Source organism: Trachurus japonicus, chromosome 21, assembly GCF_045865225.1.
Source record: "Trachurus japonicus isolate A0001 chromosome 21, Traja_1.0".
Classification (NCBI taxonomy): Eukaryota; Metazoa; Chordata; class Actinopteri; order Carangiformes; family Carangidae; genus Trachurus; species Trachurus japonicus.
In genome coordinates, this window is record NC_140927.1 from 6844525 (window position 1) to 6860709 (window position 16185).

Consider the following 16185-nt stretch of genomic DNA (forward strand, 5'->3'; position numbering starts at 1 on the left):
AGGTACAGTGGCAAGAAATAGTATGAACCCTTTGGAATTTCCTAGTTTTCTGCATTAATTGCTTTGCTTTCCATTGCAGGCCTGACATTTGCCACTAATGGGAAAATATTTTGTCGACTGTTGAAACTAAGATTTAATTTTTTGTATTTATTTTTTAAAGTAAAAGTTTATCAAGACTTCCTACAGGATAATGTCAGGGTGGCTGTCCACTAGCTGAATTCAGTAGAATAGCGTGATGCAGCAGGACAATGAGCCTAAACATTTGGGAATGGCCCAGTCAGAGCCCAGACCTGAATCCAATAGGTATGCTATGGAATGACCTAAGAACATGGCTGAGCTGAAGCAGTTCTGTAAGGACCAATGGTGTTGTGCAGTTCTGATCTGCAGCTACAGGAAACGTTTGGTTGAGGTTTTTGCTGCCAAAGGAGGTTCAACCGTGTATTAAATCCAAGAGTTCACTTACTTCTTCCACCTGCACTGTGAATGTTTATTGGACATGTTCAATGAAGACATGAAATATTATAATTGTGTGGAATTAGGTTAAGCACATCGTGTTTGTTTATACTTGTGACTTAGATGTAGATCGGATCACATTGAATGGCTAATTAATGCAGAAAACTAAGAAATTCCTTTTTTTTTTTTGCCACTGTATACAGTATATTGTTTGATGTCTTCATAGGGTCTATGGGATGATCCTCATCAATTGGAGCATTCTAAAAAGGACGTGCACATGATTGTAGTGAATGGCCTGTGACGCCACTTGATTTCTTCCTTCCTTGCTACTGTCATCTCCTCCTGTCCTCCTCTTTCACTATACTGTCTGTCTCCTCTATCTCAATCTCATCTGCCACATAAGTTCTTCTGGCATGCATGTACTGTAACCTCTCCACTGTCCCTCTCTGAATCTAATAACAAAACAATCACATTTGAACTCATTTTATGTATTCTCACTCTCAAATACTTATCCATTCCATTTAGATAAGACATTAAATTGATGAAAACCACATACTAAGAATTAAAAACTGTCTTAATTTCTAAACTTAGGCCTACCACCTATCTCACTCCTGGTAACATCCTCCTCATTGCCTGAATTCAAGGAGTCAAGTTCAGATTTACGAGACGTTTAAGGGAGTCTTTGACACTCATTATTATGATTATGAGAACATTATGAACAAAAAAAATATATTAAAAATGTTATAATCATGAATAAATAAACTGTTACACCATGCTTTACCTATGAAAAGCTTACAGGTATTTTGTTTCTTTATATACTGACACTAAGCATTTGAGTGTTGGCTTACCTCGCCTAACTCCTGATGTCCACTGCAATGGACATTGGACTTTGAAAAAATCCTACAAATTAATGATATGATATTTGTTTAAAATAACTTCAAATATTATGACTTGTAACAGTTAAAAGTATACTGACAGCAAATTGCTTTGGCCAGCATGAACATAAATTTATATTTTTGACTGAAAATGGGCGCTTCCTCCTCCCTCTCTGCAGTCGGTCCACCATGCTTGTCTTGTCCGATGTCTGTCACTCTCTCAGAGTGTGCTCAAAGTCATAACATGATTGTGATTGGATAATCAGGACCCAATCAGTAACTAGCATTGCTGACATCATTGAATTACAGAGTATTTATTTGTTTAGAGACAGAAATATGTCATGTCCATTCCAATGGACGCAGGGTCTGAAGGGGATATTTCTGCACGGTTTAAAGTTTCAATGGAAAAAACACTTTGCCTTTTACCATAATTTATGATTTGGTCTCGGTCAAAAAAATTAACAAAAACATTAGGGGTTCTACAAAGTTAAAGTGTTTCTTTACCTCTTCATTCACCATAGCAGCCATGCTGGTCATCAGGGTTTTGATCCGCATCTAAAGAGAGAAACAAACATTCAAATCACACACCAGTGATTATTAACCCACTAGTTTCTTTACTGTGTGATGGTCATATTTATGTTTTACATGGTTTTAATTCAGTCATACAGATTAATCACAATAGAAAAGTGTGAATGCTGAAAGCATGTACATATCCCATGTGGGACTGACCTCCTCTGCTGCCTGCAGGTCCTCCTCCTCTGACGCCTCTGCCATCCTGGGAGAGCCCACCTGAGAGCCATTGGCCTGCAGAGCCATCCCGTCATCCACCTGATGGAAGGAAGAGAGGAAGCAGAAAGAAACTGAGCAGTACACAAACATACTGTAAAAACCTAACTCCTTGTCTTAGCGCTGACATGTTCTATGTGTTGTGAGCAGTCTGGATGAATGCATCTCACTGAACTGTGCTTGTATAGTTGCTGAAAACCTACCTCATCTTGTTTGGACTGTTTGCTGAATCCATATCGCCTGGAGACAGAAAAAAAACACTCTTGTGTGACATAACAAAGCTGTGACAGTAAAATAGGCCTGAGCTTCATCTGTCTTCAAATACAACATGCCACGTTACAACACTGGAACATGAAATGGCAGAGATCTCAGGGGATGGATCATCTGACCAAATTAAGAAAACACAAAAGCACATCAGAGCAAAACCACAGTTTGCATCCATCATGCTGAAATGACAGTCAAACCTCTTGTACTGATCACATCTGTCAGGGTCGATATTAGAATAGGATAAATATTAGCATATGTATAATATAACACATTTTAATACATTTTCCTATTGACATCATCTATCTATAAACCCATAAATAGAACTGTCTGTCTGTCTGTGTTAATCACAGAGCTCTTGAATGGTTTCCCCCACTGACTTCCCTCTGACAGGCGTCCTGCTTGTCTTGCTAATGGCAGGATAGGTTTGGATAAAAAATGGAAGTGATATCATTAAAAGAAGCACACTTTGGCTTTTGCAGTTGTCATTGCAAACCTCCACGTTTCCACTAGTGAACTCACTCAGCTGCCCTAGGCCCTGCACCTCCCCCACTGTGACTCCTCCTTATTAAATCAAGTTAGCTTTTGATGTCACCTCAGTTGTTGCACTTAACATTATTGTTTTATCTGTTGGTGCTTTACAAATGTAACAAGTTCATTGCTAGAAAGTATTCAACAACTCTTACATAGTTTCTGTATACTTCAATTGTTCATATTATATGTAATTATTTCAATATCTGTATCACCCTGTGTTGTGTAACCTGCATTCAAACATACCAAAATGAACACAAACACAAAATGCACTGAAAAATGCTCAGAACCATGAAAGCTCAACACACTGCAGCTTCAAAACACACACAGGACGAGTTGCACATCCAGTCCACCTACAACACAATGAAAGTGTCTCCAGCAGACAGCGGACACAAGTCCTGACCACAGCTGGTCCAGGTCCAGCCTGTGACCCTTTGCTCCGTGTCATCATGATCATCATCTCTCTCAACTTTAGAAGACAACAGATGCTGATTAGGTCAAAAACACAGTTTCATAATGAACCCAAAATATATCTAATATACGTATAATAAGCACTATTTCAAATGGATGGAACTTCTTTCATTGAAAGAGAGTGGCGGTGAGCAGCACATTAATTCGCTCAAATACTCCTGTGTGTTCACCCTCTCTCACTCACGCACACATTCAGCAGACCCAACAACATGTCTGTTTATTTACATATTAAGAAGGAAGTGAGATCTGATCACAAATGGTCAGTGGAAATACATGTAGAGATGCATTTCAGATCACTGAAGAGGCAGTTTAACACCAGGTCTGAGCACTGAGTCCGGGTACGACGGTGCAGCCAGAGGCTGGCGACTGTGACTGTGAACACTATAAGAGGTTTCCACTGGATCTGAGAAGTCTGCTCGCATTCTCTGAGTGACATGTTCAACCACAAAACAAGGTGCTGTGAGTAGAAACTTGCAGAAGAAGAAGAAGAAGACGACTTCACACAAACAGTACTTACAGAAGGAAATCTGACATTCTAGCGCAGAGATGGAGATGGATGATGGACGGATGAGAAAACAATGGCAGACAGATAAGAAAGCAGACACTTCATGTGTGGTTCTAGAATACAACAACACATGACTGGGCTTCAGAACAAAGGACAAGGGAGGAAAAGAGTGAAGGATCAAACAGGCTCAGAAAAAAGGAATGTTTCTCACCAATTCTTATTCCAAAAGAAGATGCACTAAGCAACATGTCAACACCACTACCAGCCATCAAAGTGGATCAGGTATTGTCATGTTGAGACTATACTATACTGTATTAACTACCTTAAAGGTACATTGTGTAGGAATTCCTCCCATCTAGCGTTGTGGTTGTATATCGCAAGCAACTCAATCGTATTTTTCATGCTGCATTGAAATTGGGCAGACGGCAGACGGACGACAACCGCTACACGTAACGGCATAAACAAGCCTCTATGTAAACAAGTGGTCAGTCAGCACGAGGCAAAACAATACACGTGACAATATGTTGTCATGGCGATGTGGTATTGTTTACCCAACCCACGTTTTGCCGGCTTTCTCTGGACTTCTGTGACTAAAATGACATCTGGTTTGTTACCGACGGCCGTCTGCCCGACTGCAGGTGAATGCAGCATCAGTGTAACGCTCCATTCCTCCTCACTGCGTTACCGCGGCGACTTTTCACAGACGCCACCTCCACCTGAGCCGACAGCTCCGGTGTCTCCGCTGAGTTTCCGTGGTTTCCTACCGTCACGCTGCCACTGAACGTAAAAACATGGAGACACCACATGGCAGCCAGCACCGAGCTTACCCGCTCCATGTAGATATGAATGATATGAATGGCTAATTCAGAGCTGAAAGGAACACTTCAGTTTGTTGATGGGGGGGGAAACAGACTTTTGAATGAAATAATCGATTTTCGTGAATAGATAACAGGAGAAGTTACACAATGTCCCTTTAACTTCTGCCCCTCGGGAGTCCCTCCATCAAAACACTAATAAAAGACAGTGCTGGGTGATATCATGAAATAGAATTGCAGTATGGGAGTTGTCTTCATCCCCATTAATATAAGCTCCTCCCGGTTTAGAGCCTTTCAGTATCAGTGGTTCAGGAAACCAAGCAGACACTGTTAAAGCACTAAATATAGCAGTTTTACATTTACAGTGAGTGTTCCACCAATGCTGTATAGAGGGTAGACCTTCCCTTTGAGTGGTTCTTAAATAACTTATAAACCTCATCTGGTTAAAATATCTGGCTGAAAACCACCAAGATGTAAAAAAGTGCCTGTGATTTGAAATCAGATCAAAGTCAATATTGGACTTCCATCAGACACACACACACATGATGGTGGAGGACATGACGTCATTGACAGTCAAAACAATGCTACCAATAAGCATGTGTCCACGTGATGATTAATTCTTACAAGATACACTCCTCAACTATATGTTTTAACCAGCTGAGGGATCTTCACCAGGGTCGTGAAGGCAACAACCATGATTTTACTTTATAAAGAAGATGCACTCTGTTAAAGTAAAGGGACAGTTGCGGTTATTTAACTTGGGGTGTGAGGTAGGTAGTCATACATGGTCAGCCAGGATAGGAGGCAACATGGTACAAAAAACAGTTTTTACAACCACTGAACTGATATATTCCAACACACGTGTACCTACTGTAGAGCGTTCACTGTACAGTGCCACAGCTTAGTGACTACCTCACACAACCTTTCAGATAACCACTACTGTCACTTTACTACCATGAGCTTAGTTATGTATTATCTAGGAGCAGGGAAATTGATATTTCAGAGGCCCGGTGCTGATTTCAGAACATTCTTGCATTTTAATGCCTGCAAGTAGAATACGATACATCTTCAGCAGTGGCTTTTTCACAACAATAATCATCACAGTGCCTATAAATCATCATGGTGAAGCTAAAAGCTGCAGTATGAGGATGAAACACATGTGGTCATGTGAGACGTATAGTTAAAGGATCACAAAGGTAAAATCTGGATAAATGGTGATGCGAATAAATTATGGTACTGTAACTTGAGAAATTGCTGATTCATACCTGCCATATTCCAGCAGGGTAGAGTGAACCCTGGACTCCTCATCCAGCAGCTGTCCTGCGTCCCTCTGTCTTCTGTACTTCCTCTGTGGTTTGTACACTTTCTGGAAAACACCACAGTGACTTCAGAAATGAGCCATGAGCAATTTCAGCCGTATTTATTATTGTATATTTGATAGTTACATTGTTCATATAATGTATATGCGGTAATGTCGCAAAATACACTACAAATTTTACATCAGAACAGGAATGTCTGGGAATCCCTCATGAGGAGCTGGAGGTCCAGACTGCCCTGTTCAGCCTGCTGCCACTCAGACCTGACCCCACATGAGCAACAGACGTGTATGGATAAAAAAATTGATCAATTTATCCATCAGTCCAGTGAGTGCACACTAAGGATGTCACGATTATACATTTTCTTGGTACGATTATTGTCAGAGAAATAATCACGGTGTTAGGATTATCATGATTATCATGCATTAATTAATTTCACAACACTATGAATGTGTAAAATCAAATATAGTCAAAATATAATTATATTACTCATTGTTTACACAAAATATTTCAAGTATCTATTCATATATGACCAATTATTAACCCCCCATATACCAAATGTTTATATTTATTTTAATCGTTTTTGTTTTGTTTTTAAATACAAATGACACGCTAACATTTAATTTCCTACTAATTCAATGTTACGTTAGTTAAATGGACCAGTATCTGAGCATTTACTTTTATTTTGGTGCACATCTGCTGATATGGTTCCGACATAATCTTTTTTCGGAAGTGATGGTATTTAAGAATCTTTATGATTAATTAAAGCAGAAGTAAGCGATCCGGTCGTTTTGGCTAATGCTGCGTTCCAGGCAGGCTTTTGAAACCGTAAATTACAGCTTCAAGTCACAACTTACGACTTTGTAGCGTTCCAGGCAACCCACTCGTGTTTTTCCGACCTGTTTTACCTGTGAAAGTCACTATAACGGCCACTCATAACTTCTGACCCGTGAACTCGTACCAGATCGAACTGGTACGACTTCACAGGTCGGAAAAACACGAGTTACGGGCTGCCTTGAACGCACCATAACAGTCCTCGTCCCTACGTCACCACATTCACTCGCATCCCTTGGCTGCACACACAGCCCTTCATGCCGTTCTCTCTCCTCATTGGATAAAACTTGTAGGATACGAGAAAAGTTTTCTCCTCGGCTCAGAGCAGAGCAGAGTGACTGACAGACCCGTGTTTCGGTCCAAACACTCTATGTAAGTGATTGCTGTCGGAAGATATAACTATTTAAGACGTATATTAACACAAAAATATCGCTTACTTCTGCTTTAATTGGGGCTTTTAATACCACAGTTAATTGTGAAAACAAGTAATTGTGACATCCCTAGTGCACACTCATATAAATGTTTGCAAATGTATTCAACTCATCTGGTATTAGGGTCATCATAGCCATCAAGTGAGAGTGAGGTAATAAATCTAGACATCCCTCTCCCTCCTGTGGGATCCATGAAAGGCATAAGGATGGATCTTGATCAGAGATCAGTTATCTATTAAAAAAATTAACTGCAAAGAGTGAAGAGGTCTGACTACTTTGAGATGAAGCATCCACTCACCAGTACGTCCAGAACTGCCTTCACAGCCTGGTCTTTCCTCTGAAGAAAGTCCTCGTCCTAGAAGACAAGGTTTCCTGTCAACACCAGCTCTGCTTTCAAGGACCATTAATACAGAGAGATGTAGAACCACCAATTCAATTCAATTCAATTCAATTCAATTCAATTCAATTCAATTCAATTCAATTCAATTCAATTCAATTCAATTCAATTCAATTCAATTCACTTTATTAATCCCGAAGGAGGGAAATTTGTTTGTCCCAGCGGCACACAACAATAAAAACAAATACACAATATAAAAATAGACAGATAAATACTCCCGGCACACACACACACAACAATCATTCATTAAAAATATGGTCAGCTAGACTGCCCAGGTCTGGAGACTACATATGTGTTATAAAGTCTGATGGCCTCAGGCAGAAAGGACGCACTGTAGCGCTCCCGTGCGCATCTTGGCTGCCGGAGTCTTTGGCTGTGGCAGCTCCTCAGGCAATTACCACCCAATGGAGGACTGGATGTGCTTCCATTGGATGTGTGGGAAGTACAGTACTGTGCAAAAGTTTTAGGCAGGCGTGAAAAAATGCTGTTAAGTTAGAATGCTTATCCATTTAGAACTATCATCAGCATAAAGAAGAACAACAAGTCCTGGAAGTCCTGGATTTGATGGTGTGGCCCTGAGCTCAATATCATCCAGTCTGTCTGGGATTACATGTAGAGACAGAAGGATCTGAGGAGCTCCAAGATATTTGGAAAAAGGTCCTTCAAAAACTGTTTGCAGGTGTACCTACCTAGAAGAACTGATGCTGTTTTGAAGGCAAAGGGTTGTCACACCAAATATTGATTTGATTTAGGATTTTTGTCTCTTTATTCACTGCATTTTGTTAATTGATGAAAAAAAAATTAACATTTCCATCTTTGAAAGCATTCAGCTTTTTTTCCACACCTGCCTAAACTTTGCACAGTACTGTAAATCAAAAACATATCACACTCAGTATGACTCTTATATTTTACCTTGTCTATTTTTATTGTTAAACGGACAACGAGGAGTTTTGGAAAAGCGAAGTGTTTTCACACTACATTTATGAGCCTCCGCGCACCGTGAAATTCTTTGACCGGCGCAAGACAGACTCATGTTTTCATTCATCAAGAATTAAAGTCAGAGGTTGGAAGACGATCACATACTGTCGTAGTTCCGACCATAAACGACGATTCGGCGGCGTTATTCTCATGACTCGTCACGAAACCAAAAGTAAAGAAACGCTGGTCGGCTCGCCCAGCATTTCCTCCACCACTAATAATAATAAAATAACCATAGAGACAAAACGATATATTTATCGAAAATGGGCCCATTAACAAGTGTGGGTAACGTAGATTCATCCACATTAATATGAGACTTTTTTATGTCGCGGAATTTTTCGTTCTGCCGCTGGAGAAACTCCTCGTTGTCCCTTTAATCAGAAAGGTTCATGTTCAAAAAGTTGTGTTTGGGTCAGTTACTGAGGCTGCACCCACTGAACAGTAAAGAGCTGTGTTCATTATATTAAATGGAAATGTATCTGACTTCCTGGATGTCAGGCCAGCAGCCACCACAGCCACGCTCTGGCTCTGTGACAGGTGTCCTTACCTCTGGGAGGCTGTGGGTCTTCTGGAACTGAGAAATGGAGTACGCCCTCACATAGTCACCCATCTCTTCCCTTGTCTCGATGGCTCGCTTCACCAGCCACTAGCAAAAGAAACCACAAAGCTGCTCAGTCACAAGAACAATAACAGACAACAACAACGGGACGGGAAAGTGTCTCTGTGAGCACCGAAGCAGCAGCCCTGTTGTTCATGTGCAAAACAGCACATCAATGAACACGTTAATGAGCCACTACTGAAATCTCACCATAAGCAAAGGTGGAAATCACAGATTTGACAAACAAATGTGAAATGGGTGTTTAGTGTTGCTTCTCTTACTTGTATGACAGGAAAAATGTGGATAAAATCCAGCCCTTGGATTTGATGAGGTTCCAGACGATGAGGACACTTCATCTTTGGTAGGACAGAAACTATTTTTTCTGTCAGGGCTCTGCAGTGAGACAGAAAATACGCATGACACACTGCTTTCCCAGTGTGCATATTAAAAACTAAATCTTTTTAAACTGTTGAGTGTTGGGGATCTGCTGGGATTGTTGCTGGTCACCAGACCTGTACAATGATTTATGTAATAAAACATGTATTATCTATCTATCTATCTATCTATCTATCTATCTATCTATCTATCTATCTATCTATCTATCTATCTATCTATCTATCTATCTATCTATGTCTTTTTATTTCCGTTTTTCTTTCTACCCCCTCTCTCTCCTTTTTCTTCTTTCTTTCTTTCTTTCTTTCTCAATGCCAACGCCTCATTTCTGCACAGATTGGGTTGTTTCAGTTCAAGTTATTGCTTCAATATTTCTGCACAGTTTAAAGTTTCAATGGAAAAACACTTTGCCTTTTACCAGTCTTTATGATTTGGTCTCAAATTTTACAAAAACATTAGGGTTCCTACAAAGTTAAAGTGTTTCTTTACCTCTTCGTGCACCATACACAAAAAGGCTGAAAACAAAATGGACTGAAAAAGTGTCTGAAAGTATGAAAATTAAGTTACTATAAAGTCACAATCAATGTTTTTAAAATGATTTATGTTCAATTTTGATTGTCCCATGACAACCTGATCTGGTTGTGGCCTGTATAACAGGTCATAATACGACCTGTCCTATGTCATCAGGACAGACTGGAGGCTGTGTGAAGTGTAGTGTCAGACCAGGGCTGGCTGACATGATAGAGAGATGGATTAACATTGAACTCAAATGCTTCTTCTAGACTGGTAAGTATGCAGCTGCTAATACCAATGTTAGTGGCAATGGCAAAACTTACGAATAGCTCCTTTAATCAAAATGATGCATATAAAATCTCCTAGTAAATGATCTGTTTCATGTGTGAAACCCCTAGCCTACTCAGTAACACTGATCCCTGACCGTCAGGTGGACCAGATCATAAGAAGAGAAATAGAAACAGAAGCCGTTCTGAGCCATCAGTTGCAGCTAACAGGGTAACCACACACTCACATCTTCTGACCGATGGTTGAGTTCTCTTGAAAGAGAAGATCCACGTCGATGTCAAAGTTACATGTGGTGATGCACCAGGCCATACCCCCCACCACCTGAGGAGGGGAGGAGACACGGGATGAAAGCTAAGACAGGCTGGAGGGAACAGTGAATGGAATGAGCTCAGAGAGGGTCAGAGGTTCTCTGAGCAGTGGGGACTGGATCAGGGTGGTTTCCTGGACCCAGGTGGGACCAGTACAGGGTAGGGTACCTTATCAAAAGGAGTCAGTCCTTTGATCCTGGCTCTGAAGTACCCGGCTGCCAGCAGCAGCTCCAAGATCTCCGCCAGCTTAACGCTCTGCTCCTCATCCTCTCTAGTTTCCACCTGGAAGACAAGGCAATTTTATTTATAGCCCGTTTTTACAAACAGTTTGTCTCAAAGGTCTTCACATGGCATCACAACAACATCCTCTGTCCTTAGACCCTCACATTCACTGAGGAGAAACTCTCAGGAAGAAACAGGAGCAGAAACCTGAGGGTGAGAGACAGAGGGCGGGGTGAGGGATCGCCCTGTCCCTGTCCCTGTCCTGTGATCCTCATCAGGGATGTCAATCATCATCTACATGCAGACAACAGAGGAGCGAAGCTACAGGAGCAGGTCTTTCTAAGGTGGGATGAGCCTGTTCAGTTTTCGTCCGTTAGCAGCTAGCCTCCACCGTTAGCCATGACCATCCTTTGGTCTCTTCACACATAGAAACTATTTTATAATAAAAATCCTTCCTGCTCTGTTAGAACCGGTCTAAGCGTCCTGTACCTGGATCAGGTTTCCCTCCTGGTCGTACTGGGCGCCGATCTTCGACCCAGTTCTCACTCTGTGGAAAACAGACGTCGCCATGTTGACATGAAGGGTTGTTGATGACAGGTCACATGACCGGGATCATATGACTCTGAAGAGACTGACAAAAAGACAACAGAGCTCCGGTCCCGGCTCAAGTCTGGTTCAAAAGTCTATAGTTTTAATCGCCTTTTCATTTGCTGATTTTCCATTTATTTTTGAAAAAAAAAAAAATAAATAAGTGGATTTCTTAGAAAATTTACTTTAATGAATATGACATTTTGCAAGAAATAAAAACAGATTTATTAAAATATTATTATTTTCCTTATTTGGGTAATTATGGAAACCAAAAACAACATTTTCCCAAAGTAAAATAAGATAGTGAAAGAGTCAGTAATGCTAAGGTCTGCCCATTGTTTTTTCGTGTAAGAGCAAAGCCAGAACAAATGAACAACTGTTTCTTGGTGTAAATTACAGAAAGAGCAGTTCATGTTAATGTCCTTTTTTACATTTTTGCATCTCCAGTCATTTTTCAACAAAAGTGGCATTTCACATTTCACACACAGTCATGGAGCGGCCAGTTGGTGGCGGTAAATGACTGCTGAGCTAAAGAGGAAGTTTTACGACAATTTCGTCTCACACTGGAGCGACTACTTTACGGCAGCGGCTCTGTTTACGGCACACGTGTGTCCCAGCAGCAGTCAGTCAGCTCCGGGTAGTGTTTACTTCAGCATGGCGAAAGTATCAAAGAAAAGCAGGAAGGTGGTGAGCAGAAAGAAGAAACGCTCCACGACCACCGAGGAGGAGAGCACGATGAGGCCGGAGCTGCTGGAGGAGGAGGAGGAGGAGGAGGAAGAGCAGTTGAATGAAGCAGACGAAAACATCGCCGGTGAGGAGGAGGAGGAGGAGGAAGACGAGGACAAGAATGAACGAAAACGCCAAAAGCTGCTGGAGGCCATCAGCGGCCTGGGGGGGAAGAGGAAGAGGAGACTGGGGGAGAGGTCGGAGGCGGCCGTCCAGATGTCCGAGTTCACCATCAACGTGGAGGGCGAGGGCGACAAAGTGGCCCTGTCAGACCTGATCCAGACCATAGACAAAAACGCCAAGACCAGGAAGCAGCTGCAGTCCCTGCAGCAGAGCAGCAAGGCCGTGGACTGTCCACTCAGCAGGCAGGAGACAGAGCGCATCCAGAGAGACGTGGCCTTCCAGAAAGCAGCCTCAGAGGTGTCCCGGTGGAAAGCCGTCATCAAACAGAACCAGAGGGCCGAGCAGCTGGTCTTCCCTCTGAACCAGGAGCCCGCTGGTCCCAGACCCGTGGAGAGGGTGGTGACGGGCTGGAAGGCCCACACCCCGCTGGAGCAGGAGGTCTTTGCCCTCCTGTCTGCCAACAAGGAGCCCATCCACGACCCCATCCTGACCCCCGCCGAGGAGGCCTCCCTGAGGGCCATGAGCCTGGAGGAGGCCAAGAGCCGGAGAGCAGAGCTGCAGAAAGCCCGAGCCCTGCAGTCCTACTACGAGGCCAAGACCCGCAGAGAGAGGAAGATCAAGAGCAAGAAATACCACCGAGTGCAGAACAAGGCCAAGCGGAAAGAGTTCCTGAAGCAGTTTGATGAGATGGTGAAGACGGACCCGGCTGCTGCTTTAGAGCAGCTCAACAAGATGGAGCTGGGCCGCATGCAGGAGCGCATGTCCCTCAAGCACCAGAACAGCGGCAAGTGGGCCAAGTCCAAGGCCATCATGGCCAAGTACGACGAGGGGGCTCGCAAAGCCATGCAGCAGCAGCTGGAGGTGAACAAAGACCTGACCCAGAAACTGGTGACATCACTGAACAATGAGGAAGAGGTGGAGGAGGAAGAGGAGGGGGGCGATGAAGAGCTGATGCCTGATTTTGTGAATGCTGCAGAACAAGGGCTGGATTCTGCAAATCCTTGGATGAGAGGCAAGCTGTCCTCAGAGCCCGCAGAGACAAGTGTCCCGCTGGATGTGACAGCAGAGGGGACGGCAGGAGCTGAGGAGGAGGAGGAGGAGGAGGAGGAGGCTGTGGAGGAAACACAGGAGGAGGCGCTCCTCAGAGAGTTTGACAACAAGAGGAAACAGCGTCAGGTTCAGACGGCTGACACAGAACCTGTGATATGTTTGGATGATGAAGAGGAGGAGGAGGAGAAGAAAGAGGAGGAAGAGGAGGAGGAGAGTGGAGCTTCAGACAAAGAGGAGCAGGAGCTGTCAGAGTTCACAAACCTCATGCGAGGACTTTCAGACGCCCGGCGGGACGCTGAGACGGAGACGGCGGACACCTCAGCTCAGCTGGACGAAGGCCTGTTGAGGATCAGGTCCCTGGAGGACGTGGACCTCCTCAGTCAGGAGGACATGTCTACTGAACAAGAACAAGAACCGGTTCAGCCCCAGCCGCCCTCTGCCACAGAAAACCCACAACCTCAAGCCACAGGCAAAACCAGGAAGAGGAAGAGAGGGATCGAGCTGCAGCAAGTTCTCACTAAAGAGACAAAAGTCATCCGTGTCTCACTCGCTCCCACGGTCCAAGATGCAGAGGACGAAAAGCTGGACCAGATCGGGCTCATCAGAGAAGCCTTCGCCGGCGACGACGTGGTCTCGGACTTCCTGAAGGACAAGAGGAAGCAGGAAGAGACGGGGAAGCCCAAGACGGTGGACCTGACGTTGCCCGGGTGGGGGGAGTGGGGAGGGTCGGGACTCAAACTCTCCCGCAACAAACGCAGGAGATTCAGGATTAAGACGGCCCCGGGTCCGCCCAGGAAGGACCAGCAGCTGCCCAGTGTCATCCTGTCGGAGAAGAGGAGCAGCTCGGTCAGCCTCCACCAGGTCAGCACGCTGCCCTTCCCCTTCCAGAACCAGCTCCAGTTTGAGAGCAGCGTGTCGGCTCCCACGGGCCGGACCTGGAACACGGAGCGCACCGTCAGGAAGATGACCCGGCCCCGGGTGCTCACCCAGCTGGGGGCCGTCATCCCGCCCATGGCCCAGGAGGAGCTGATGAAACACCAGAAGGCCGCGGCCGGGCGGAAACCTCATGTGGAATCAGAGAAAAAAATCAAATTGAACTGATGAGAACAAGCAGCCGGTGTGTGGACTTGTGTGTTTCAGTGTCCGATCATCTGTTTGATCAACTCTTTTTTTTTTCAGGACTGGTTACTTTCTGAATTTCTTTCATGTTGTAGCCTATATTTGATATTGAAATGTGTTAAATATATCAAAGTGTTGAAGACTTTAAATAAATTCCACCTGTGGGTTTAAAGATATCGATGCTCTCTCTCTGTTATGCCTTCAGTGCACCGCTGCATCACCTGCCAGATACACTGTAACAGTCATTTCAGTTTGTGTTGAACAGTGCACTGCTGCTGTCATACAGCTCATGTGCTGCAGAGCTAGCAAAACCAAATGAACAGATTTCAGAGCAGGTAACTTCAAAGCTGATCCTACACATGTCACTTAAATGCATGTAAGTAATGTATCAACAACAAAATAACCACGGTCTCTGGTGAAGAGTCTTCTGCCTCATGGTAATTTAACATGGCATCATTAGCACACTGACAGTGGAGGAGCTGGCTTTTCTTCTGTGTTCATCAGTGTGTGTGGTGTTTTTTTTAATGCCAAAATTCATTGGCTGATGGGGCGGTGTTTAGCTCAGTTGGTAGAGCACCCGCCCCATGTGTTGAGGCTATAGTCCTCGCTGCGGGCGGCCCCGGTTCGAGTCCCGCGTCGGACGGCCCTATCCTGCATGTCATTCCCCCCATCTCTGCCTCCCATTTCCTGTCACACTCTCAACTGTCCTATCGAATAAAGGCATGAAAAGCCAAAAAATATAGGCTACTTTAAAAAAAAAAAAAAAAATTCATTGGCTGACTAAATGCTGCTTCAGAGTAAGAGTAATTCATAGCCAGGTAGTAAAAGTACAAAGTTACAATCCCATGTTTCTGAAAGAGATGAAACTGAAGTTTGTGAACTCACATTCTTCACTGTTACAGATCACTGTAACACCTCGTCATCATATACACAAACAGCAAACTGTCTAATCTAAAATATATTATTAGGTACAAAGAATACATCATACATCACATTACAATACCACAACAGTTCAACCCACAAATACATTCCTATAATAAATTATTATACGTTATATATTTCTTACACATTGAATTTTCAATTTATTTAAATAGTCTTCTACTACCTTTTAAAAAATGTGTTTTGTATTAATATATGTGATATTATTAGGTAATGTGTTCCATCCTATAATGGCTCTGTATGTTACAGTATATTTAAAAAAGTTTGTTCTTGGTTTAGGTGCCAGTAAATCATAATCATATCTTGATTGTCTGGTTGCATATTTATTGAAATTTCTGGTGAACACTATCTGATCTGAGAAATATTGTGTGTTTTTTTTGTTTGTTTTTTAATCAAATTCCTCATGAAAGTTAGGAGACTTAATTGCACTTGAAGCGAAGTACAGATATTGGGTTAATATACGTAGGTGCAGTACTCAAGAGAAAGTACTTAACTTTACTTACGTAAGAAATGTGTGTACAGTTGATTTTCAAGGCCTCACAGTCCAGTTGGTGTGTGTTAAACAGCGTTTAATGAAATCATAAACAGCAGTAATAAACCGACAAGAGAAATTCAATAAAACTGAAAAAATGTTGAAAACTCAACAACATACAAAAACATGT

At 43.1% G+C, this 16185-nt stretch overlaps 2 protein-coding genes across 3 annotated transcripts in view; one reads left to right on the top strand and one right to left on the bottom strand.

Annotated features, from left to right (window-relative positions):
- ccdc93 (CCC complex scaffolding subunit CCDC93) overlaps window positions 1-11567 on the bottom strand; it is a 28954-nt gene extending 17387 nt beyond the window's left edge. Inside the window, exons 1-11 of one of the 2 annotated variants that reach the window (XM_085766141.1) lie at window positions 11468-11567; window positions 10925-11038; window positions 10675-10769; window positions 9536-9647; window positions 9204-9302; window positions 7580-7636; window positions 5966-6066; window positions 3898-3915; window positions 2318-2354; window positions 2058-2156; window positions 1833-1883 (exon numbers count right to left, since the gene is read on the bottom strand). In XM_085766141.1, coding sequence (XP_085622267.1) covers window positions 1833-1883; window positions 2058-2156; window positions 2318-2354; window positions 3898-3915; window positions 5966-6066; window positions 7580-7636; window positions 9204-9302; window positions 9536-9647; window positions 10675-10769; window positions 10925-11038; window positions 11468-11548 — 864 coding nt within the window. In that variant the 5' untranslated portion in view covers window positions 11549-11567. The remainder of the gene's footprint in view (window positions 1-1832; window positions 1884-2057; window positions 2157-2317; window positions 2355-3897; window positions 3916-5965; window positions 6067-7579; window positions 7637-9203; window positions 9303-9535; window positions 9648-10674; window positions 10770-10924; window positions 11039-11467) is intronic. The other variant, XM_085766142.1, reaches the window with a different exon arrangement.
- A 587-nt stretch (window positions 11568-12154) lies between these two features.
- LOC146964713 (U3 small nucleolar RNA-associated protein 14 homolog A) lies at window positions 12155-14584 on the top strand. The gene has a single exon (XM_085765449.1). The coding sequence runs from the start codon at window positions 12221-12223 to the stop codon at window positions 14564-14566; it is 2346 nt and encodes a 781-aa protein (XP_085621575.1). The 5' UTR covers window positions 12155-12220; the 3' UTR covers window positions 14567-14584.
- The last annotated feature ends 1601 nt before the right edge of the window (window positions 14585-16185 follow it).

Bases quoted from the DNA above. Each gene is read 5' to 3' on its own strand.
- LOC146964713 (XM_085765449.1), top strand. From the start codon at position 12,221: ATGGCGAAAGTATCAAAGAAAAGCAGGAAGGTGGTGAGCAGAAAGAAG.